The sequence below is a fragment of the Vulpes lagopus genome, chromosome 20 (genome assembly GCF_018345385.1).
Source record: "Vulpes lagopus strain Blue_001 chromosome 20, ASM1834538v1, whole genome shotgun sequence".
Classification (NCBI taxonomy): Eukaryota; Metazoa; Chordata; class Mammalia; order Carnivora; family Canidae; genus Vulpes; species Vulpes lagopus.
Genome location: NC_054843.1, coordinates 400,634 through 425,297, shown reverse-complemented (window position 1 = coordinate 425,297; position 24,664 = coordinate 400,634). Strand labels below are relative to the sequence as shown.

The following is a 24,664-nucleotide window of genomic DNA, read 5'->3' as shown; positions in this document are numbered from 1 at the left end:
CTGGGAGAGGCACCGCGTCCTGGAGCTGGGGTGGTCAGCCCCTCCCCCTGCAGGCAGTGACCCTCACCCACCTCTCTGGGCCCAGCACCTGCGTGTCCAGGTACCGCCGTGTCCTCATGGCCACAGCAGCTGCCTGTCACCCCCACCTGCCCCCCAGGCCAGGCCTCAATGGCAAAGCCAGGCAACGAGGTGCATAGCCAAGAGCCCGGCCTGGGGGGAGGGCGGCGGCTGGGAATGGGGTGATTCCAAGGGCCCCTTCCAGGACGAGCTGCTACTGCCCAGGAACGTTTCAGCGACGCCTGGCTCTGTCCACACCGCCCGGGGGCCTCCGCTTCCTGACCCGCCCCCACTGTTGCCTCTTAGCAGGGGCGACCTGCCCTGCCCTCTGCTCTCTGGTGGGGACACACCCAGTCACCTCTGGCCTCAGGCCTCAAGCCCCAGCTCTGAAGGGGACCCAGTGCCCTGCCCCAGGCCTTCTGATGCCCCCTGCCCTGTAAAGCTGGACGAAGCTTGGATTTCCTGGGCTCCCACGCCTCACCAGCTCCGCCCCACAGCGCCCCTGTGGGTACCCCACCTCTGCGCTCCGCACCCCGGGACATCCCGTGGGGACGCGCACCGCTGGCACACCTGCACCTGCACACCTCCGCTGCCCTGGGGCGGGTCCGGACCGCGCTGGGGGCGGGGGGGCAGGTGCTACCAACCAGGTGAGCCTCCGACCCAGCGGAGAGCGGAGTCCAGCTAGCGACAGCCGTGGATTCAGGAGGAAGGGCCGAGCCAAGTCCAGGTGGGGACTAGTTGGGGGACTGAGGAACACGGGGGAAGGCACCGCAGATTCGCCACCAAGGTGAGTACAGGCTTCTAACAGTGAGACAGTAAGTGCGTCGGAAGTGGGTATTAAGCATCGCTAAAGGACGTCGGGCCCCTCGAGAGGTTTTCTCCTCCCCTGTCCACATGGGACACTTACCGGGCCCCCCGGCTCAGCTGGACTCAGTGCGTGCGTGACCATGCCAGCCAATGCATGGTGCACCGGGGTCGTGGCACCCACCCGCGCGCCTGGGAAGATGCCTGAGAGTCCGAGACTCCAACCGCATGGCCCCGGCCCTGGAAGCCCGCCAAGCTGCGGACGTGGAACAGCCCATTTGACCCTGTGCTCTGAAGCCTGGCCAGCATCATGGGCACACGGGTGAGCCCGCGCCGCGCCCCGGCCGCGCCACCCTGACCGCTGCCATCGTGGGCCCGCCAGAAGCACTGCTCTCCCCACGCAGGCCGGCCTGGTCATCACCCAGAGACACGCCACACGGGGAAGTCAGACGGGATCTCTTGATCGGCTTTGGGGATCGGAGTAATACTGGCCTCAGAAAAGGAGCTGTGAAATGGTCCCTTCTCCCCCGTATTTTGAAAAAGTTTATACAGGACGGGGGTTAACTTCTTTCCTGAATGTTTGCTGGGATTCTCCAGTGAAGCCCTCTCAGATAATGAATTCAACCCCCTTAATAAATATGGGACTACTTCTTCTTGGCTTAGTTAATTTGCATATTTCGAGGCATTTATTTATTTCATATAAGTGGTCTAGATGTATTGGCACGACGTTGGTCACCATATTTCTTATTTACTTGATGACAGCACACAGACGCAAATCGGCAAATCCACCAAACCAGCCACGCAGTGAGGATTTTACTCCTGATTCTTGAACAATAATGTAGAGAATTCTATATAAACCCCCCACCCAAAAAAAGACAAATACATAAAGGTGGGAAGCAGACTAGTGGCTTCCCGAGATGGAGGGTAGGAAAGGGGCTTAACTGCAAGGGGCATGAGGGGTTTCATGGGGTGATGAAAAAGTTCTACAATCAATTTATGATCATACTATTTAGTATATTTACCAGAAATTATTGAATTACACACCCAAATGGGATGAATTTTGCTATGCAAAACATATCTCAATAAATCAGTTTTTAAAAAAGAATAGCATGGGGCGCCCCGGGGGCTCAGTCAGTGAAGTGTCAGACTCATGATTTTGGTTCAGGTCATGATCTGAGGGTCATGGGGTCAAGTCCCACACTTGAGCTCAGAGGGGAGTCTGCTGGAGATTCTCCGTCTCCTTCCCCTCTGCTCCTCCCCTGCTCATGAGCATGTGTGCTCTCTCACTCTCTCAAATACATAAATAAAATCTTTTTTTTTTAATTATGGCTTTTGCCATCTCTCAGTGGTGGAGAAACAACACCTACAATTCAAGATCCTCCACGGAACAAGAGCCCCGGTTAAACATAAATACCCCAGACTTTCAACTGGGTCCCTTAGAAAGTTATGTTCCAGGAGTAAGGAAGAACTGAAAACGACCCAGTCTTCACAGAGATAAACCTAGATTTGAATCGTATCAACCCCTGGTTGGGAAAAGGCAATCTGTCCCTACACTACCCACCAAAATAAAATTAAATCTGATTTTTTAAAAAGATAACATGAAGGAGGACCTCTACAGTCCTTCATGCATAATGTCCAGCATTTAATAAAGAGCACCAGGCTGGTCAAGAGACAGACCACACGACTCTACAGGAAAAAACAAACAAGAGAAACAGCCCCACAGGCGCCCTGATTTTGGAGTTATCAGTTACAGACTTGAAAGTAAATGAGATTAATATCTCAAGAAAGTGGAAAATGAGGGAGACAACTGAATAAGAGAACTGCAATCTGTAAGTCGAAGAGAAAAATGGAAATTCTAAAACTAAAAAATGCAATAATTGATAGTTAAAATTCAATGGATTGGGGTTACCAGCAGATTAAACAAAGCGGAAGAGAGGATACATTAATTGGAAAATAGGTCAACAGAAAATGTGCAAGACTGAAGGACAAATTAAAAACAGGCATCAAATCAGAGAAGAGCATAAGCTCTATGTGGGGCTTTTTGAAAATGTCGGAGTTATGTGAAATTTTCACTTATGTGAAAATTAATAATGGAGCAGAGGCAGTATTTGCGGAAATTTTCTAAAGGATTTTCTAAAACTGAGAAAACACATGTTTCCACAGATTTGAAAGAGAAATCTACCCGTGCCAAGCAGGATGGACGCAAAGAGCGCCACGCGTAGGCACATCGCAGCAAAACTTCTACAAGCCGAGGGTAACGGGGAATCTTAGAAGCACCTGGAGCAGAAAAGCATATTATCGTCAGCGGAATGACACAAAGACAGATTTTTCTATGACTCTGGAAGCCAGAACACGATGACATGTCATCTGTGGAGCATCACAAGGAAGCGATGGCTACGATGGAACGCTCACCTAGGCAAACTCCCTCCAAAGCTGAAGGCTGGATATAAAGCTGTTGAAACAGGTGAATACTAAAAAAAATAAAATAAAATAAAAATAAAAATAAAAAAATAAAAGAAACAGGTGAATACTGAAAAACGTATGGCCAGCAGACCCACACCAGGCCAAACAATAAGTGATGGAAAGTCTCTAAAATGGCCTTCGTGGGATCCCTGGGTGGCGCAGCGGTTTGGCGCTTGCCTTTTTGGCTCAGGGCACGATCCTGGAGACCCGGGATCGAATCCCACGTCGGGCTTCCGGTGCATGGAGCCTGCTTCTCCCTCTGCCTGTGTCTCTGCCTCTCTCTCTGTCTCTCTGTGACTATCATAAATAAATTAAAAAAAAAAAGAATATTCCTTTAAAAAATAAATAAATAAAATGGCCTTCGTGGCCCTGCCTCCTAGTATTCGAGACATAGCGTGATCCCCTCTGCTGCAGCGGGGCCCGGACCCCGAGACTCACTCCCCACAAGCTGGTCATGGCGAAAGCAACAGGTCAGTCCTGAGGTCAGCTTACGGAAAGACGGCTTGTCTCTTGGCAGGCCCCGTGTCCCTCCCTTGCCTCCTCTCACGGGCTCTTTCCCGCCCCTCTCTGAGCTCCCACGCGGCGGGGCCTGAGCCGCCGAGCTGTGCACAGGGAACTGTGGGAGGCCAACGTCTCCGGCCCCGGGAGCTGAGACCCGCCGGGCCACGTGAGTGAGCTTGGAGGTGAGCCCCCCGTTGGACGATGCCGGGTAGGCTGAGCGAGAAGTCCGCTCTTCTCCCCAGGCCCTGCGGTACCTTGTGACTTCTGAACAATGAACATGCACTATCTGCTCAAAAAAAAAGAAAGAAAAAAATCACAAAAGTTTAAGGCCAACCGTGAGTAAAACGTTACAATTAGTAAAAACTGAAAAGGCGAAGACAAGCGGCACAGTCTTGCAGGTGGCACAGTCCTCCCCTGCATCCGATGGAGACCCCGCTGCCTGCCCCAAGACGGGACAGTCCCAGACACCAGGACGTCCGCCCTCCGTCTCCCTCAAGGGTCTGGAGTGCGAGCGAGCAGCACGGTGACGAGCCTTACAGCCTTTACGAGACCGCCGTTCGACCATCAATACGCCCTGTACCTCCGCCCGCGCGGCAGGACCCCCGGGGACACACTCAGTCCCTCCAGGATCCTAGGCCCTGCACTGGTCCGAGCTGCCCGGGTAGGGGTGAAGCTGGGAGACGGTGGTGGTGGTGGAGCCGGTGGCACAGACCGTCCCTGCAGCTTTTCCCATCAAGAGCTGGAGTCCACGTCTCCACCCCTGGAGTCCTGGTTGACCTTCTGTCTTGTTTTGGCCAACAAACTGGCCAGCCATGGTATCACCCCTGAGCCCAGATCTCAAGGGTCTGCGAGCTTCCGCTCTCATTGTGCTGCCATCCTGCCACCACGTGAGGGGACCGGCTTCCCCTTCCAGCGGCCACGGCAAGGCCCCAACCGATCGCCAGCCCCGTGGGGCCTGTAGGCAACGCCATCCTTTGTCCTGCAAGCCTCCCGCCAACCGCTGCCACCTGGGTGAACTCAGGTGGAACCGTCGGGTGAAGGTTCCGCCCAAAGTGTCAACCCACAAAGAAGAAGCAAAGACCACAGCAAGACGGCTGTGGTTGAACCCATCAGGTGTGGGCGGTGATTTGTCACAAACAGGTAACGGAGCAGGGGCGGTGGCAGGGGACACAGTGATGGGGAGGAGGACCCCTCTGCACCTCCTAAATCACCACGGAAACATCCCACAGGATGATTTCTGTGCGTGTTGTGACCCAGTGGGTTGCAAATGTCCGATGCTTCCGAAACGACACGCAGCCTCGAGAACCCAGAGAAGCCCGTGGCCTCTGCTCAGGAAGACGCACGTAGGGAAGGTTCGGCTGGGACTCGGGGGGCGCAATGGCCCCGCCTCCCGGAGCAGAGCCCCGAGAAGCCCTGGGGTGGGGCTCCCCGGGGTTGTCACGCCCAGGCCGGGCAGCCCCGGGGGCGTGGGTCGGTGGGGCCTTCCTGGGCCAGCAGGGGCCGGAGGCGAGTGGCATACTGGTGGCCGCTTGGATGCAGGGAGGCACGGTTAGAAAAGAGGAGCTTTGAATGAGGCATAAATATTTTGAGACATTTTGTAAACGAGCTTCATGAGGTTTACATACGCTTGGAGGGGACAGAGGGGCGAGGACCCCTCCCGGAGCGCTTCCCCGGGCCGTGACCCCAGGACCCCCGCGCCCTAAGACTGTCCCCAGGTCGGGTGCGCAAGGGGGGCTCGGCAGGCACGACGCCAGGGCGCAGAGCTCTCAGCCCGTCTCCGCTTTACCCGGAGCCACCGTCTGCCCACAGCCCGGTGCCACAGGAAGCGGACGCCCCGGGAGCACCACCGTCGCTGGCCGCAGCCCCTCCCGCCGGGCGCACCCCCCCACCCGCAGCACGCGGCCCCTGCAGGCCCAGGCGCGGCTCCCCGGGGATGAGGACAAGCTCTCCAGCGCCAGCGTCGTGTAAGCGCTCGGCCCAAGACCCGGAGGGACCGGAGGGACCCAGAGGGACCCGGAGGGACCTGGAGGGATTACTGAAGCTAACGACGACGACGTAGCTTTGGCTTGAAAAAACAAACGCCCGCTCTCCATCACCAGCGGGAACACGCACCTTGACACGCTGACTCCCACGTGCTGCCCGAGGCTGGGGGCGATTAAAAGATTTTGTTTGCTTATTTGAGAGACAGACCGCAGATGGAGCTCGAGCGGGGCGGGGAGGCGAGGGGGAGAAGCGGACTCCCGCGGGGCGGGGGCGCAGGGGGCTCCAGCGGACTCGATCCCAGGACCCCGGGGTCATGACCCAAGCCGGAGGCGGCCGCTCAGCTGGCTGAGCCCCCCGGTGCCCCGGGACTGAGGGTTTTGTACATTCTCATGTCCCTGGAGGAAGAGGAGGGCAGCTGGGGTGGAGGGGGGAGCCCCATGGGGGAGCAGAGGAAAACAGGCGTCTCCCAAGTGCATTTCTGAGGCCACAGAGCACAGCCCCGGCGTCCAGGGCGGTCCCACAAGACCCACGGAGCGTGAGAAAGCCCCGGAGGGTTCCTCGGCTCAGAAGGCGCCCCCGAGGCCTGAGACCAGGCGGGCAGGGAAGGATCCCGGGGTGCGGCACCGCCCGGGGCTGGGGCTCTTCGCCTGCAGCCCCCACACCTGTCCCGCGGTCACCGCCAGGCTCCCAGCACAGGCCACCCCGCGCACCCGATGGCCGCCTCCGCACAAGCTGGGTCGCGCAGCAGAGCTCGGGGTCTCACGACCTTGGCTGGGCTTCGTCCCTGGACACAGGACCGAGGAGCCCCCAGGCTGCGGGGAGTGTCCACACCAACCTCTGCAGGCCCTGGGCCGGGACAGCAGCGGGGCGAAGCCTGGGGACGCCTGGCCAGGGAGGTGGCCTGGGCACCCCCTCCCGCCTCTGACCTCCGGGCCCTGGAGACCCCCCCATGGCTGCAGCACCACCAAGACGGGCCCCAGGGGACACGCGGGGCGGGGCCAGCACCACCACCGAGGGGGGACACGCAGGGAGGGGGGCCTAGCTCTCCAGGGGAGGGTCCGGGTCGGGCCTGATGAGGAGCCAGAGGACCGGCCGCCGGCGGCTCCGGGGCACCAGCAGATCAAGGGCAACAGACCCGCGGCCGACAAGCGGAGGGTCCGGAGGCCCAGACGGGAGCCAGCCACAGCTGGGCGGCCCTGTCGTCCCGCGGGGGACCCCTTCCCGCTGCCCGAGCCCGGAGGGCACCTGGCGGGGCCTCAGCTGGTGAGTCCGACGGAACCGGCACCATGCGGAGGCCGCGGCGGCACCAGGACTGGCAGGCTGTGTGCGGGGGTCGCCCTGCAAACGGAGGACACAGGCCCCCACCCCGGGGCCTGCCCGCCGCAGCAGAGGTCGCCTGGGGAAGGTGTCGTCAGCTCCCCGGCCTCTCCCTCCACAGCTGAGGGCGACGGGGGCTTCTGGAGCTGCGTCCGCAGCATCTGGCCGCGACACGCTCCTTGGGAGGCGTCAAGCTGCTGTCCCATGAAGCCATCGGTACCGCCTGGAGCGGCGAACGGGGATGGACCCTGCACAGAACGAGGCAGTGTCCCGGCCAGGCCCGAAGGGCCCTCCACAGGGCGCCTTTTCCCTCACGGAAACTTCCAGAACCTCTTGGTCCCAGCAGGGCTGCCTGCACCCAGCCTGGGCCTGCTGCATAGACAGGGGGGGACAGAGCAGTACTTCTAAGCGTGGAATCGTCGTCAGAACCCCAAAGCCCTACCAGGCCTGTGTAGGGGATACAACCTGCGGCCATCTGCCGTCCAGTCAATCCCAGGGGACTTTCCCCGCACGCCTTGACCACCAGGTCCCCAAGAGCTTCCCCGGAGCACGGAGTCTGGGCTCTCGCAGGGCTCAGCTCCCGCTCCGGGGTGCACGTGCGGCCGGGCGTCCAGCACACCAGCCTCGGCCCGCCCCGCCGCCCGCGTGGTGTCCTGCCGGGGTCCCAGGCCCCACTACCCTGCGGTAACCAGAATCCCAGGTGCCGGCAGCAGAGGAGGTGGGCTGGCTCCCCGGGGAGCCCCAGCGCTCTGCACACCCTCCAGGGCCTGGGCTCTCGGGTCTCTGGGCGCCCCCGCCCCACATCCTCCGGGCCTCAAGCTTCAGGGAGGCAGTATGGTGTGTGGCCGTCTGGGCTGCGGAGGGGGCAGCGTCACAGCCCCCTGGGCTTCCCCCCACCACGCCCACACCCACGCAGGCCGGAACCTGAGCACTCCAATGGCCAAGCACGGGAGTTAGGACAGCACCTGGGAGCCAGGGAAACGGGCACTGGGTGGTCTAGGGCGCCCCCGTCACCAACGCTTCAGCCGATCCCTTTTATTACCTGGCCCCGTAGAGCCCCCTCCAACGGGGAGGCCCTGGTGACGCTCTGGGTGAATCCAGTCGCCCGTCGACCTGGCAGGTCTCTGGGGGAAGAGTCCATACTCGCCGTGGCGTTGAGTGCACATGGACACGCACGCACACCCTCCTCTGTGCCCCTGGCTCGGGGGACCCACTGCACACGGAAGGGCACCGTGGGGGAAGAAAGGAGTGGGCAGTACTGCCCGGGGCGGGGGGTGGACGGCAGTGGGGGCACGGAGGGGGCTCTGGGAGCCAGGGGCAGCTGGGCGGCCACTTGCTGGGGCCAGGGCACTACTTGCAGGCCCTTGGGACACCAGAGCAGGGGTGGCCTGTCCCTCCTGGAACAGCCGGGGTCCATGACTGGGCTCCCTGAAACACAAAGATGCCCCCCTAGACCCCCACCCCCAGCCGCCTCATAGCCTGGCTGGTGGAGGGCCCTGGGTGCTCAGTGAGGGTGCAGACGGGAAGTGGGAAGACCAGCCGGCCTGTGGGCAGGGAGGGCAGCACGGGGGCACCCGGGTGACCAACAGGCTCGGGAACTCTCTCCTGGGGGGCCTGGGGGGGCGCTAAGTCAGAGACTCACAGAACTGCTCCTCATAAGGGGGGCTGCACCTCCCCGCCGTCCCAGAGCCCTGGGACCTGTGCCCAGCCCCACCTGACCCTGGGCCCCCCACTCCCAACACCTGCTCAGACAGGGGCCGTGCGGTGGCCTCAGGGCCCAGCCCCAGGCCCACCTGTGGAGTCCCTGCCAAGAGGGGCACCTCCCTGCGCCCCCCGCCCCGCAGCACCCCAGGCTTGGCCTGTTGCCCCCGCCCTTTCCCAGCCTGCCCCTCAGCCTCGGGGGACAGTCTGCCCAGGGTGGTGGGAGCGCGGCTGTGGAGCAGGACCGAGCCAGGGGGCGCTGGGGGGCCGCAGGGGGCACAGGGGGGCACAGAGGGGGCACAGGGGGCGCTGGGGGGTGCAGGGGGTGCGCAGGAGGGTGCAGAAGGGGCACAGGGGGCACAGGGGTATGCTGGGGGGGCGCAGGGGGGTGCAGGGGGCCACAGGAGGGCGCAGGGGGGTGCAGAGGGGACACAGGGGGCACAAGGGGGTGCTGGGGGCACAGGGGGGACGCAGGGGGCGCGGGGGGGCGCAGGGGGGTGCAGGGGGGTGCAGAAGGGACACAGGGGGTATAGGGGGGTGCTGGGGGGCGCTGGGGGCCGCAGAGGGGCGCAGGGGGGCACAGGGGGTGCAGGGGGGCGCTGGGGGGCGCTGGGGGGTGCAGAGGGGACGCAGGGGGCACAGGGGGTGCAGGGGGGTGCTGGGGGCCGCAGGGGGGCGCAGGGGGAGCCCCGGCACCGCGGGGCTGTCCGGGTGCAGGGCAGGGTTCCGACACCCAGGCTCGGGGCCCTGGGGACCGGGCAGGGGCAGGAGCAGGGGCGGCGGGGGGGGACCCCAGGTGGGGCGGCGGGTGCGGTCCAGGGGGGCCCTGAGCCGCGGGGGGCGCTGCGGACCCGCTGGGCGGTGACACCCGAGGGGAGGCGGCATCGCGCCCCCGCACGGCCCCCGCGCCGCCCCTCCCCTCCCTCCCTCCCCCTCCCTCCCCCTCCCCCCTGCATTCCCGGGCTCCCGCGCTCCCGCCCCCTCCGCGCCATCCGCGGGGCCGCAGCGCCTCCCGCCGTCCGCAGAGCCGGGGCCGTCGGGGCGCGGCCGGGCGGGAGGTATAAAGTGGGCGGCCCCGGGCCCCTCCCTCCGCCGAGCGCTCGACCCAGCTCCGAGCTCCGCCAGAGCCCACGGCCGCTCCGCTCCGAGGTCAGGTAAGCGCTCGCCGCCGCCGACCCCCGGAGCAGGGCCCCCCGGAGCTGGGACCTCCCCCCCCGGAGCTGGGACCCCCCCCCGGAGCTGGGACCTCCCCCCCCGGAGCTGGGACCCCTTGCCCTGGAGCTGGGACCTCCCCTCCCCCGACCTGGGACACCCCCCCGGAGCTGGGACCTCCCCCCCGGAGCTGGGACCCCTTGCCCTGGAGCTGGGACCTCCCCCCCCCGGAGCTGGGACCCCCCCCGGAGCTGGGACCCCTTGCCCTGGAGCTGGGACCTCCCACCCCCGGAGCTGGGACCCCCCCCCGGAGCTGGGACCCCCCCCCCGGAGCAGGGCCCCCCGGAGCTGGGACCTCCCCCCCCTCCCGGAGCTGGGACACCTTGCTCTGGAGCTGGGACCTCCCCACCCTGGAGCTGGGAACCTCCCCGCTCCCCCCCTTCATGGAACTGGAACACCCCCCCCTGTGAAGCTGGGACCCCCCCCCAGAAGCTGGGATCCCCCCAGAGCTGGGACCCCCCCACCCCGGGTCAGCAAGGGGGGGGGCAGGTCCAGGGCCTCTGTCCCAGCTCCTCGTGCGCGGTCCTCAGAGGCCTCCAGGGCCAAGTTCACTGTGGCTGCTCCCTCTGTGGCCCCTTCTGGAGGGGGGGCATCCTCCTAACCCTGGGCTCGGGGCTCAGACCCTACAGCCGTGGGGCGCCGGCTGGGACAGCTCGGGAGACCCAGCCATGGCCAAGGCCAGTGGTCAGCAAATACCCCAGGGGCTCAGCTCAGTATGTGCCACGGACCCCGCCGGCTCCTGGGGGGACTCTGAGCCAGAGGCCACACTCGGGGGGCAGGGAGCAGGGTCACCCACCCCGCAGGCAGGCCCAGCACTTTCCCGTGGAGCTGGGCCCAGGGTGTCAGGGGCACCGGCCCTCCCCCCGGGCCACAGAGAGGCTGTTCTCCTGGAAGGGGCACCCGTGGCCAGAGCGAGCTCTCCCGGTCACCCCCCACCCCACCCCGGGAGCAGCAGGGCCACACCCCACCCCTCTGAGGCCGCACGTGCCTCCCAGGCATCCCCGCACCCCAGCCACAGGGGAGACAAGGAGGGGGCAGCAGGACCCTGCAGTGAAGCAGGAGCCCAGGCCGAGGCAGCCTGTGATGGCTCCCGCTCCCGGCTCGGCCACCCACCCTGGCGGGACTCCTCGCTCAGCTCGGCAGCACCCTGGGGCCCTGGGGTGGGGGCCCCCCCAGACAGCTGAGCGCTGAGGCTGATGACAGCGCAGAAACAACCACCAGGCCCGACGGCGTGGCCCATCCCGCCGCGCCCGCAGGGACGCCCCGGGCCCAGGAGAGGGGCTCCACTTGCAGTCTGACACCCAGGCCGGGGAAGCTGCGCCCACACAGTGGGCATTTTTTTCTTCCGGGAAAGGAGTTTGGGCCCAGAGATGATCTTACATTTGTTTAATGGCAACAAAAAAGGCCTTTGGGGTGTATTCCCAGCCTCGTCACCCCGAGGCAGGAGGGCAGGGCCCGGCAGTGGCTGAGCCCCCAGCCTCGGTGACCACCGTCTCCCAGGCCACGCTGGGGCAGGTGGGCACAAGAGCCCAGGCGTGTCCCCTCAGCAGGACTCAGGACTTGATGGGCGCTGGGCCCTTCCGCCACCATGAGGCTGCCACCCGCTGCTACGGACGGAGGCCGCGAAGCCCGCAGCAGGGCTGGGGCCGTGGTCAGGCGTGTCGTTGGGAGCCCACAGGGAAGGCAACGTGCAGGGAGGTGGGGCCCAGGGCCCTGGGCCACCTGGTCGGGCGGAGCTCCGGCCCCTGCACGGGGCAGTGCCTGCACCACAGGCCAGCAGGGCCGGCCCGGGGCTCCTGCGAGCTGTGGCAGCGGGGGGCCTTCAGCCGAGCCCCTGGGCCAGGCCGCGCCAGAGAAGGGGCAGCCAGCGCTGGGATGAGCAGCTCCTTTCTTTGGCATCTCTCGCACTTTGTGCAAAGCCACAGGGCATGGGGGAGTCCCTGGTGTGGAGCACACCTGCAAGGAAGCAGGGGTCATGGGATGCTGCTCAGGGAACATCACCTGGGGAACCCAGCCCCCACCACAGGGATGAGTGCTGGCACCCCCAGGAACGGGTGCAGGTGCCCCAGGATTGGTGCAGGTGCCCTAGGGTCAAGTGCAGGTGCCCCAGGGTGGGTGCAGATGCCCTAGGAATGAGTGCTGGTGCCCTAGGGACAAGCACAGGTGCCCCAGGGATGAGTGCAGGTGCCCCAGGGTGGGTGCAGGTGCCCCAGGGACAAGTGTAGGTGCCCCAGGGACGGGTGCAGATGCCCCAGGGATGAGTGCAAGTGCCCCAGGGTACGTGCAGGTGCCCCAGGGATGAATGCAGGTGCCCCAAGGTGGGTGCAGGTGCCCCAGGGTAGGTGCTGGCACCCAGGGGCGGGTGCTGGCAGGGCCATATCATAAAGCAGCACTCTGCACAGACTTTCTGCACACCCTCCCGGGTGACCGAGGCCACCCCCACCCCCGTCAGCCTTGCTGTGGCCCATGGCAGCGCTGAAATAAGCCAGTGGGGGTAGGATCGAGCTGCGAGGGGCCCCTGGTGCTGGGAGAGCGGACTCTGGGTCAGAAGCTCGGGAGAGGCCACGGCCTCCCTGCCTGGTCAGAGGGCGCTGGCGTCCTGCACAGCGGGCGGTACTGCTCTTCGGTCCCGCGTGTTCTTCCTCGTGTGCCCGTGTCACAGATGAGGAGTGGGGTGCTGCTGGCCTGTCTGCACGTCCCCGGTCTTTGTGCATCAGTGGGTTTTGGTTACTGACCATTTGCCTGGTTAGGATCTCCCCCGTGTTCCTAATAAGTGCTCAGTCGTACCCAACCTGTAAGAACTTTTTTTTCCCGGTTTTTAAAAATTGTGGTAAAATACACATAATGTAAAATTTACTATGTTAACCATTTGTAAGTGTAGAGTTTAGTGGTATTGAGCACATTCATATTGTTGTGCTACTGTTACCTCCATTCTTCTCGGAAATGCCTTTCATCTTGAAAAACTGAAACTCTATTCCCGTTACACCCTAACTCCCCATTCCCTCTGCCCCGGTCCCGGCAGCCTCACTCTACCTTCTATCCCTATGAGTTTTTTAGATATTCTAAGGATCTCATATAACTAGAATCATACAGCATTTGTCCTTTTGTCACCGGCTTATTTCACTGAGCATAATGTCCTCAAGGCCCACCCATGTTGTGGCGGGTGTCAGAATGTCCTTTCTCCTTAAGGCTGAGTAACATGCCACTGAGTGGACGCGCACGTTATGGTTCTCCATTCATCCGCCAGTGACCCTTGGATTCTTCTCTGTTTCACCTATTGTGGAAATCCCTAATGTGAACAATGAAGTTGGGTGCACAAATCTCCCTTTGAGACCCTGCTTTTAATTGGGGAGGGGGGTATGTAGCCAGACATGGGATTGCTAGACCATATTGTAATTTCATTTTTACTTTTTTTGAGGAACCACCGTACTGTTGTCCACAGAGATCCTACCATGTGACATTCCCACCAACGCTTCCAGATTCTCCACATCCTCCAACACTTGCTCTTTTCTGGAGTTTCTAAATATTAGCCATCCTAATAATGAGTGTTAGGTGATATCCTTATAATTTTTTATTAGTATTTCCTCTAATAATTAGTGATGCTGAGCATCTTTTTTTTTTTATGGTGGATGCTGAGCATCTTTTAAGGTGTCCATTGGCCATTTGTAATATCTTCTGTAGAGAAAGGTCCGTTTAAGTCCTTTGTCCATTTTTGAACCAAGTTTTTGTTGTTGAGTTCCAGCAGTTCTCTATATAGCCCGGATTCTAATCCCTGATCACATCTGTCATTTGCAGAGACTTTCTCCCATTCTGTAGGGCTGCCTTTTGACTCCGTGGATAGTGTCTTTTCGTACATAAGATGTTTTGTTTTTCATGAAGTTCAATTTGCCCATTTTTTCTTTAGTTGCTTGTGCTTTTGGTGTCATGTCCAAGAAATCATTGTCCACTGCAATGTTGTGAATATTTCACCTTACCCTTCTTCTAAAGGCTTTATATTTAGGTCTTACGTTTAGGTCATGGATCCACTTTGAGGTCATCTTTGTGTATGGTGTGAGGTAAGGGTCCAACTTCATTCTTCTGCTTGTGGATATCCAGTTTTCACCGCATCATTTTTTAAAAAACTGTCTTTCCACCACTGAATGATCATGACTCCTTTGTTGAAAAGTACTTGAATGCATATGCAAGAGTTTATTTCTAGGCTCTGTTCCATTCCCCTGGTCTGTATGTCTGTCTTCACGCTAGTACCACACTATTTTCATTACTATAGCTCTGCAGTACATTTTGAAATCAGGAAGTGTGAGTCCTCCAGCTTTGGTCTTCTCTTTAAGAATTGTTTATGCTACTCAGGGTCTCTTGACCTTTCTTCTGAGTTTTAGAGTGGCTTTTTCTATTTCGGCAAAAATCGTCTTCGGGATTTTCATAGGGATTGAATTAAATATGTAAATCACACTGAGTGGCATTGACGTGCTAATATTGTCTTCCGATCCATGAACATGGACTATCTTTCCATTTGTTTATATCTTCTCTAATTCTTCTCAAAAAGTTTTTATAGTTTTCAGTGAATAAGTCTTTTACCTCCTTGGTAAAGGTAATTCCTAAATATTTCACTCTTCTAATGCTGATGTAACGGAATTGCTTTGCGTTGTTCATTGTTAGTATATAGAAATGCAATGGATTTTTGTGTGTTGACTTTTATTCTACTACTTTGCTCAGTTCGTTTACTCTAACAGCTCCTATTGTGGAATCTTTAGGGTTTTCTACATATAAGATTGTATCATCTGTGAACAGTGATAATTTAGTTTTTCTTTTCATGTTTGAGTGCCTCCTATGTCTTTTTCTTGCCTAATTGTTCTGGCTAGGACTTCCAGTACCGTGTTGAATAAAGGGGTGAAAGTAGGCATCTTTGCTTTGTTCCTGATCTTAGAAGAAACACCTTCAGTCTCTCACCATTGAGTATGATGTTTGCTGTAGAATTTTCATATATGAAAATTATATTTATTATATTGTGATGCATTCTTTCTATTCCTAGTTTTGGGTTTTTATTGTGAAAGGTTGTCAAATTTTATCAAAAGATTTTTCTGCATTGAGATGATCACGTGGGTTATATTACATTGATTGATTTTCGTATGTTGCATCATCTTTGCCACTTACTCATGGTGTTTAATCCTTTTACTATCCTATTGAATTCTGTTTGCTAATATTTTGTTGAAGATTTTTGTGTCATTGTTCAATAGAAATATTAGTCTGTAGTTTCTTTTCTTATAGTGTCTTTGTCTGACTTTGGTATCAGGGTAATGCTGACATCATAGAACGAGTAATGGAGTATTACCTTCTCTTCAACTTGTTTTAAAAAGTTTGAGAAGTATTGGTGTTAGTTTTTGGAATGTTTGGAATAATTCACCAGTAAAGCCATCAGATTTAGGGGTTTTGTTTGTTTGTTTGTTTGTTTGTTTTTGTCAGAAGATTTTCTGTTACTGATTCAATCTCCTTACTCGTTATAGATCTGTTCAGAATTTCTATTCCTTCGTGGTTTGGAGGTTTGGTGTTTCTAGGAATTTGTCCCTTTCACCTGGGTTATCTAGCTTGTTGGTGTACAGTTGTTTATGGTTCTCTCTTACAATCCTTTCCATTTCCTCTCCTCTGTGGAATCAATAGTAATGTGCCCGTGGTAATTTCTGATTTTAGTAATTTCAGTCTTCTTTTTTTTCTTAGTTGATCTAAGTTTTGTCAATATTGTTGATCTTTTTGAAAAACCAGTTTTTGGTTTCATTGTTTTCTCTATTGTTTTTCTGTCATCTATTTCATGTAACTCTGCTCTACTCTGTATTATTTCCTTCATTCTCCTTTGGGTTTCATTTGTTCTTCTTCATCCAGTTCCTTAAGCTTTGCAGTTGGGCTATTGACTTGAGCACTTTGTTGGTTTTTTTTTAATTTAAAAAAATTAAAATTTGTTTATTTGAGAGAGAGAGAAAATGTGCATCCTGCACCTGTGCATGAGCAGGGGGAGGGAACTTGGGGCTCTATCTCACAACTCTGAGGTCATGACCTGAGCTGAAATCAAGTGTCAGACTCCCACTGACTGAGCCACCCTAGAGCCCCTGAGCTCTTTCTTGTTTTTCTATGAAAACATGTATAGTTGCAAATTTCTTCCTAAGCACTGCTTTCACTCTTTTCCATACATCCTGGTGTGTTTTGTTTTCATTTTTATTGGCTCCTGAGTATTTTTAAATTTCCCTTCTGATTTATTCTTTGATCTACAAGTTGTTTAAAAGTGAGTTAACTCCCACAGTTTTGTGAATTTTCTGGTTTTCCTTCTGTTACTGACTTCTAATATCATCCTATTGTGATCAGAGGAAATACTTTCTATGATATTTTTTTCTTGAACCCATGTTTCACCTTCTCCCATTACTGCAAGTCCTTCCTTTCCTCCTCTAGCCGAATTTACTTCCAGGGCATTTAAAGTGTTGGCACTTTTTTCCCTATTCACTTTTTTCCTTCTTCCTTCCCTTCCCTTCCCTTCCCTTCCCTTCCCTTCCCTTCCCTTCCCTTCCCTTCCCTTTCCTTTCCTTTCCTTTCCTTTCCTTTCCTTTCCTTTCCTTTTGAACCAGACATTGAAGACTAGGACATTCTAATGCAACTGCATATACAGGGGAAATTTGACAGGCATTGCACATGTTTGGGGGAGACGTATGCTCAGGAAATACCTGAAAATACCTTATACTTAGACTTCAGGCTCATCCTTGGCACAGAGACAGCCTACAACAATAAAATAACTAAATAAACAAACAGCAAGCCCTGGAGAAGAAGAATCTGATTTCCAGACATACCACATTATTAGAATGTCCAGTTTTCAACCAAAGAATCAAAAAGCACAAAGAAATGAAAGTATGGCCATTCAATGGGGGGAAAAAGACCCTAAACCAAGAGAAACTTCCTAAAAGAAGACCCGATGGTGGACCTAGTAGCCACAGACCTGAACACAACCATCTTAAAGATGCTCAAAAAATTAAAGGAAGGCATTAAAGTAATCAAGAAATTGTCTGAATAAAATGGAAATATCAATAAATGGAGCTGAAAAATATAATAACTAAAATGAAGTCTTCATTAGAGGAATTCAAAGGCAGATTTGTGCAGAAAGAAGAAAGAACAAGCAACGTTGGAGATAGGACAATACAGATTGTTGAGCCTGAGGAACAGATAGAAAAAAGATTAAAGAAAAGTGAGCAGAGCCTAAAGGACCCACATGTCATATGGGAGAAGAGGGAGAGGTGGCAACAGAGAAAGTATCTGAAGAAATAATTACTCAAAACTTCCCAGTTTGATGAAGACATGAAAATAAGATCCAAGAAGCTCAATGAACTCCAAGTAGATACATTCAAAGGGACTCAGGGAGACACATCATCATCAAACTATCAAAAAACCAAGACAAAGAAAAAATTTTGAAATCAGATAACAAGATGTGATTCATGATATCCACAGGATCATCAATAAGATTATCAGCAGATTTCTCATCAGAAACTTGGTAGACTTGCCTGATAGTATTCAAAGTGCTAAAAGAAAAAAATCCAATCACCCCAAAATTCTATATCTAGCAAAACTGTCCAGCAAAAGCAATGGTAAAATTAAAACACTCCCAGATAAACAGAAGCTGTGGGAGTTTGTGACCACCAGACCTGACCTACAAGAAGTGCTGAAGGGGGTCCTGCAGGGTGAAATGAAAGGACGCTAGACAGTAACCTGAAGGTCTCAGTCAAGATCAACACATGAGCAATCATAAAAGCTAATTTATTATGGTAAGGGTATGTGATTCCACAGAAACTAATGCATTAAAAATAATATTTGGGGGGATCCTTGGGTGGCTCAGCAGTTTAGCGCTTGCCTTTGGCCCAGGGCGCGATCCTGGAGTCCCAGAATCGAGTCCCCCATCAGGCTCCTGGCATGGAGCCTGCTTCTCCCTCCTCCTGTATCTCTGCCTCTGTGTGTGTGTGTGTGTGTGTGTCTATCATAAATAAATAAATAAAGCTTTAAAAATAATAATAATAATATTTGGTTATGCTTTGAACACACAAAGTATAAAAATGTAGTTTTGTGACATTAGTAACTAAAAGATGAGGATGGAACCTGTACAGGAGCAGAGTGTGTAATGTTGAAGTGAAGCCGGTGGGCGCCCAGTGGGGCACGGTCAATTGAGGGTCTGACTTTTGGTTTCGGCTCAGGTCACGGTCCTGGGATCGAGCTCCGAATCAGGCTTCCTGCTCAGCGGGCAGTCTGCTTCTCCCTCTGCCCCTCCTTCCACTTGTGCTCACACACACACACTCACTCTCTCTCTCCCAAATAAATAAATAAAATCTTAAAAAAAAAAGTGTGGGCCTGAGCCATGCTGCCTGGCTGTTAGCTGAGCGCCCTGGGCAAGCTACCTACGCCGGGTCTCAGTGTCCTCCTGGGTGAGGTGGGAGTTGGAAGAGGACCAATGCCCTGGGTGGTGTAGGCCTTACAGGATGTAGCTGGCATCTGACGCACAGTAACCGTAGATGTTTCCTCATCACTTCATCCTTCCCATATTTCAAAGACTTTTGGGATTCTCCTGGAATTTATGTGGGTGTAGGTGAGATTACTCCTCTGTTCAGCCACATGGAGAGCCCCCATCCCAGGACCCCTTCCCTGCTCTGAGGGCCACGTCTTACCTCCTCAGTTCTGGGGGACCCAGCGGCCTGTCCCACCACAACCCACGGAGACCTTGTTACTATGATTTCGTGGTATCATTTGCCGTTGAAAACACAAGTTCCCTCATCACCCCTTATCCCTGGTCTTTCTCAGCTACTCTTATTTATTCTGCCTTTGAGTCATTCTGTCAACATGTACAAGCAAAACTATGTCTTGGAGATTCTAGTCAAAATTACATTCAATTATAGACTGAGCTAGAAATAACTCATATTCTTCAATATCGTGTTTCTCATGCAGTAATAATGTTTGTGTCTCCAAAGTGTTCCTTAGAAAAAAAATTTTTTTAAGATTTTATTTATTTATTCATAGAGACACACACAGAGAGAGGGGCAGAGGCACAGGCAGAGGGAGAAGCAGGCTCCATGCAGGGAGCCCGACGTGGGACTCACTCCAGGGTCCCCAGGATCAAACCCCGGGCTGCAGGTGGCGCTAAACTGCGCCACTGGGGCTGCCCAGAAAATTTTGGAGATTTTTTTTTAATAAGTCTTGCACTTTCTTTTGATTCTTAAGTTTACTCCTTAGCTTTATGTCGTCTTCGTTGCTAGGGTAAATACTCTGCCCATTAAGTTTCCTAATTGGTTGTTGCTGGTGGAAGAAAATCTATAACTTTTTCTATATATTTTCTTGTAATTTTTTCCCGTCAGCAATGGATGTTTCAGGGCTCCGTTAAAGCAGTTACATGATTCTCTTTATGTTAATGTGCCTTTTGTTACGTACTTTGTAGTGTGCATCATTGTGTGTCTAAACTGACCTCACCCAGTTAGGGGGCAGTCATCTTTGGTATGCTAATGGATTTTATTCTCTAACCTCTGTTAGGAATTTTGCAACTGTATTCAAAAGTGAAATTTGTCCACAGAGTTCCTTTTAGGTATTTCTTTTATCACGTCTCGGTCTCAGGTTTTTCCAAGTTTAACAATAAATTGAAAAGCTTATCTTTCTGTGTTTTGAAACAGGCCAACTGGCAGAGACTATTTGTCCCTGAAGCTGCAAAAGAACTCCCCCAAATCCCTGTGGGCCAGAGCCTCGGGGCGTAACCTCCTGCCAGTATTTCCAGCCCTGCAGGGCAGAGTCCAGTCCATTCCTCACCTCTTCTCTTTTTTTTTTTTTTATAAATTTTTTTAAATTTTTTTATTTATTTATGATAGTCACACAGAGAGAGAGGGGCAGAGACAGAAGCAGGCTCCATGCACCGGGAGCCCGATGTGGGATTTGATCCTGAGTCTCCAGGATCACGCCCTGGGCCAAAGGCAGGCGCTAAACCGCTGCGCCACCCAGGGATCCCTCCTCACCTCTTCTCCAGACGTTCCCAGAACATGGACTTTCACATTCATTAGCTTAGAGCTGCACTTGCTGTGTTCTTAAAAACCTTTTTCACCTTTCTATCACCTTGCTCATTCCTAAATGTGTGTATTACTATATTTATGCTTCATCACTTTTATTTTTGATTAGATTTTTCTACTTTATTGGCCTTTTCAAAGAACCAGCTCTTAGATATATTTATAACTCTACTGTTGTGTTTTTTTTAATCAATTGGTTTATTTCTTATTCTTTTCTTTCTCTTATTTTCCTGAGATTCATTTTGTTAATTTATTTCTGTCCCTAGCTTTTCAACTATGTGCCTCGTTTATTATGCTGATTTCCTCTCTTACCACATAAAGCATCTAAGGCTATGTATTGTCCTCTAATTATAGCTTTGGTCTTCTCATATTTGTTTTTATGCATAACATTGTGTTTTCTCACTAATTCTTGTATAGTTTTAACAAAAGAAAGGTGTTTTGTTGTTGTTGTTGTTGTTGTTGTTGTTTTTTACTTCTAGGTATTTTTGGGCAGCCCCAGTGGCCCAGCAGTTTAGCGCCACCTTCGGCTCGGGGTGTGAACCTGGAGACCCAGGATCGAGTCCCATGTTGGGCTCCCTGCATGGATCCTCCTTCTCCCTCTGCTTGTGTCTCTGCCTCTGTGTGTGTGTGTGTCTGTCATAAATTTTTTTTTAAATCTAAAAAGGGAATGCATCCTTTAAAAAAACAAACTTCTAGGTATTTTTTTTCTGTCTTACTAATGCACATTATCCAAATCCAAATATTTAGAAAATGCATATTCCCTACTTGTTACTATCAAAGTTTTATAAAACATGACATTCACATCCTCTTTTTTGTTACTTATGTGATCTGTCCACAAGTTTCAAAGGTGAGTTAAAGTCTTCTATTATGATTGCAATTTGTCAGTTTTTCTTCAATTTTTCACCACTTTTGCTTTATACACTTTTGTTATGAAACCCAATACATAAAGACTCCTAACTAGACTGCAGCCTTTATCTCGCCCTTGGCAGCATCTCTCGCCCTCTGTCTCACTTCGATGGGTCCTCACACTCCCTCATCACGGTCCTCTCTGTCTCGCCCTGTCCTGGTTTTCTTGGTACTGTCGGTGACAGCCTATCTAGTGTGACTCTCACAAACCTCATCCAGATGGGTTTTGTTTTTTGATCCAATTTAGGAATATTTATCTTTTCTTTCTTTTTTTATTACGGTATAGTTGAAATATATTGACTTCAGGTGTAGAGCAGAGTGATTCAACAGTTCTGTGCATTCAGCTATGCTCAACCACCATAAGTGTAGTCACCGTGTGTCACTGCACAGATGCTGTTACAATATTATTGACTGTGTTCCCCAGGCTGCACTTCTCATCCCCGTGACTCATCTACTTTATCACTAGAAGTTTGTGCCTCTTCATCCCCTTTATCTACTTCGCCCACCCCACCACCTCCACCCTGGCAGCCACCAGCTTGTTCTCTGTATTTATGAGTCTGTTTTGGTTTCTGTTTATTTGCTCATCTGTGTTTTAGATTCCCCATATAAGTGAAACCACAGGGTATTTGGCTTTGACTTATGTCTTTAGCTTAATAATCTCTAGGTCCATGTTGTTGCAAACGGCAAGATCTCATTATGACTGAGCAATATTCTGTTGTGTGTACGTGTGTGTTGTGTATACACATAAACACACGCATATATGTGCCACATCTTCTTTTTTTTTAATTTTTATTTATTTTTGATAGTCATAGAGAGAGAGAGAGGCAGAGACACAGGCAGAGGGAGAAGCAGGCTCCATGCACCGGGAGCCCGATGTGGACTCGATCCCGGGTCTCCAGGATCGCGCCCTGGGCCAAAGGCAGGCGCCAAACCGCTGCGCCACCCAGGGATCCCTGTGCCACATCTTCTTTATCCATTTTTAAATTCTAATTCCAGTGTAGTTAACATGCAGTGTAATATTAGTCTCAGGTGTGCAATATAGTGATTCAGCACTTCCATACACCCCCTGGTGCTCATCACAAATGCCTTCCTTAACCCTCTTCACCCACTTTACCCTCTCCCCACCTCCCCTCTGGTTACCATCAGTGTGTTTTCTATATCGAGTCTGTGTTTTGGTTTGTCTCTTATTACCCCCTTTGTTTTATTTCTTAAATTCCACATATGAGCGAGACCATATAGTTCTTGTCTTTCTTTGACTGAAATTTCACTTAGCATAATATCCTCTGGTTCCATCCGTGTCATTGCAAAAGGTGAGATTTCATTCTTTTTACAGCTGAGTAGTATTCCAGTGTATGTGTGTGTGTAGACCACATCTTCTTTATCCATTCATCAGTCAGTGGACACTTGGGCTGTTTCCATCGTTTGGCTACTGTAGATAATGTGGCTATAAACATCGGGGGGCATGAGAACATTAGTCTTTAACAGAAGAGTTTAAAATATTCACATATATTGTCAACTGATCCATGTGATATTGTGCTTTCTGGCTCCTTTTTCCTTCATTTTTTATATTTCAGTCTATTCTTCAAGGGTCTTCGCTCTTTTTCTTACCTTTATTCATTTCTCTGTTGTCTGCAGAATTTTTTAGGAATGGCATGTGGGTGACTCCATTTATACCTGTGACGTTTATCCTTTGCATGAAAGCTAAGTTGACTAGGCAGGTGTCTTGGGGTCATTTCATTTTCCCCGCAGAAGTCTCCAGTTACTGTCTCATTGGTTTTCTGTGTACAATATTGTGGAGGAAAAGTTTGATGCCTACGTTGGTTATCTATTGTTATGTACTAAATTACCCCAGAACTTAGAAATTTAGAACAAGAAGCATTTGCTATGTCACAATTGATTCGAGTCAGGAATGGTGTGGCTGGGCGGTTCTAGCTCAGGGTCCCCTAGGAGGTGCAAGCACAGCCCTGGGGATTGGCCGGGGCTTTGCTCACCTGCTGTCTGGGCTGAGGATGTGCTCCTACCTCGGCTCACCTGCCCGGCAAGGCTGCCTGAGTGCCTTCGTGTGCCGCTTCCTCCCTGGGAGCAGCCCAGGAGAAGGCCAGGCAACGGCCCCAGTGTCTCCTGTGAGCTGTCGTCTGCATGCTGACCTATTGGCCATATAGGCTAGTGATAGCTGAGCATGTAGGGTTTCCTAAGAGTGTGAGTACCAGGACACATGGATATTGGGCCCACCTTGGAGGCTGCTCACAACACCTAGATGATTCTTCCCTCTGGGTTTGTTTGTTTTAATATATTTTTTGTCACTGCTCGTGTGTTTTCCTCCTGGGTAGATTATTTTTAGAATTCTTTATTTCGTTTGAGAGTAGCATTTCTCACCAGTGCACCTTATCATGGGGGCCTCTTTAATTGAGTGTGTGTGAGCGTGCGTGTGATGTGAGGTGTGTGTGCACATGCATGGAGGGCTGGCAAGCGCACAACCACCTCCCTACCACAGCAGACGGGACAGGACTCCCGGCTCCCACATGGGGGCAGCGGGGTGAGGGGCACTGGGGGCCAAAGCTGTGCCCACGTCTCAGTGCTCAGCCACCACAAGCCCCCAGCCCGGCCCATCGATGTCCTACATACCCACATTGGCTGTCACCCGCGGTCGATGGCTCTGGACCTCTTTGCTCTGACTGTTGCGGCCTGACTTCCTCTTGGCTTCCAGGTTCTCTAGGTCCCCTGGCTGGCCCCTCCCACCACCTTCCCAGCCCCAACCTCAGCCACTCCCCCCTGGGAGCTCCCCTTCCTCTTACAGCCCCTCAGTCTGACTGCCTGCATCACCTCATGCCGGAAGCCCTCCTGGATTCCCTGGCACACCCACTGGGCTTGCTTTAGTCTGTGCAACGGTCACACCTGGCTGGGTCCCAGCCTCTACCTGCAGGGTCAAGGCCTCTTGACCTGACCATGACCTCAGCTGGAGAGGCAGGGCCGGCCTGGCCCCTCCTAAATATGCCAGGACCAGCTCCTCTCACCTGAACTCAGGCGACATTGAACCTTATTCTGCCCCCAGATTCCATCCCAGATTCCATCCACCTCCTCTCAAACACATTAGGGGCATCACCAGGAAAAGTGACCCGGCGTGCCTGGGCCTCTGCCTTCCCGCAGGGCTCCTCAGGCCCCCGACCCCAGGCCTGCGGGCCCAGCATCCCTGCGCCCCCACTGGCAGCCGAGTCCGGGCGTGGCAGCGTGTTCCTCGGGTCTGGCCCTGCTCTGGGGACCTCGGGAGGCAGCGCCGCGTGTGTGAACCGAGTCCCACCTTCCCCTCCTCGCGGTCCCGGAGCCCCCAGGCCCCAGGCCCCCTCCCGCGCTGGTTGCAAGCGGGCAGCGGGCAGCCTCCGGTGCCCTGGACACGTCGGGGACAGTGACCCGCCCGGGGAGGCACCCCCGCGGGTGGCAGCTGTCCCTGGGGCGGCTGGCCTGGTGCCGAGCCCCCGCCCCTGCCCGGTCACCGCCCGCTGACCCCCGCGTGCTCTGTTGTCTCCAACGCCCGCCCCTGGCGTTCCCGCTTCCTAAGCACCTGTCGGCTTAGCGCCCGCAGCCCCCAGAGGGCAGAGGTGGGCGCGGACCCCGGGCCACGAGGTGTGGCTGGCGGGGGCGAGGACGAGGGCGCCCCCACC

At 54.1% G+C, this 24,664-nt stretch overlaps 2 protein-coding genes across 3 annotated transcripts in view; both read left to right on the top strand.

The window, feature by feature from the left end:
- Positions 1-5,202: 5,202 nt before the first annotated feature.
- LOC121479211 (collagen alpha-1(I) chain-like) lies at positions 5,203-24,506 on the top strand. The gene is made up of 9 exons (XM_041734675.1): positions 5,203-5,373; positions 5,635-5,789; positions 6,258-7,071; positions 7,284-7,341; positions 7,696-7,843; positions 9,852-9,980; positions 11,215-11,366; positions 11,483-11,689; positions 24,058-24,506. The coding sequence occupies exons 1-9, from the start codon at positions 5,203-5,205 to the stop codon at positions 24,504-24,506; spliced, it is 2,283 nt and encodes a 760-aa protein (XP_041590609.1).
- The window catches only part of COL6A2 (collagen type VI alpha 2 chain), a 33,221-nt gene continuing 18,387 nt past the window's right edge, over positions 9,831-24,664 (top strand). Inside the window, exon 1 of one of the 2 annotated variants that reach the window (XM_041735000.1) lies at positions 9,831-9,980. The gene's annotated coding sequence lies outside the window, so the exon portion shown is untranslated. The remainder of the gene's footprint in view (positions 9,981-24,664) is intronic. The other variant, XM_041734999.1, reaches the window with a different exon arrangement.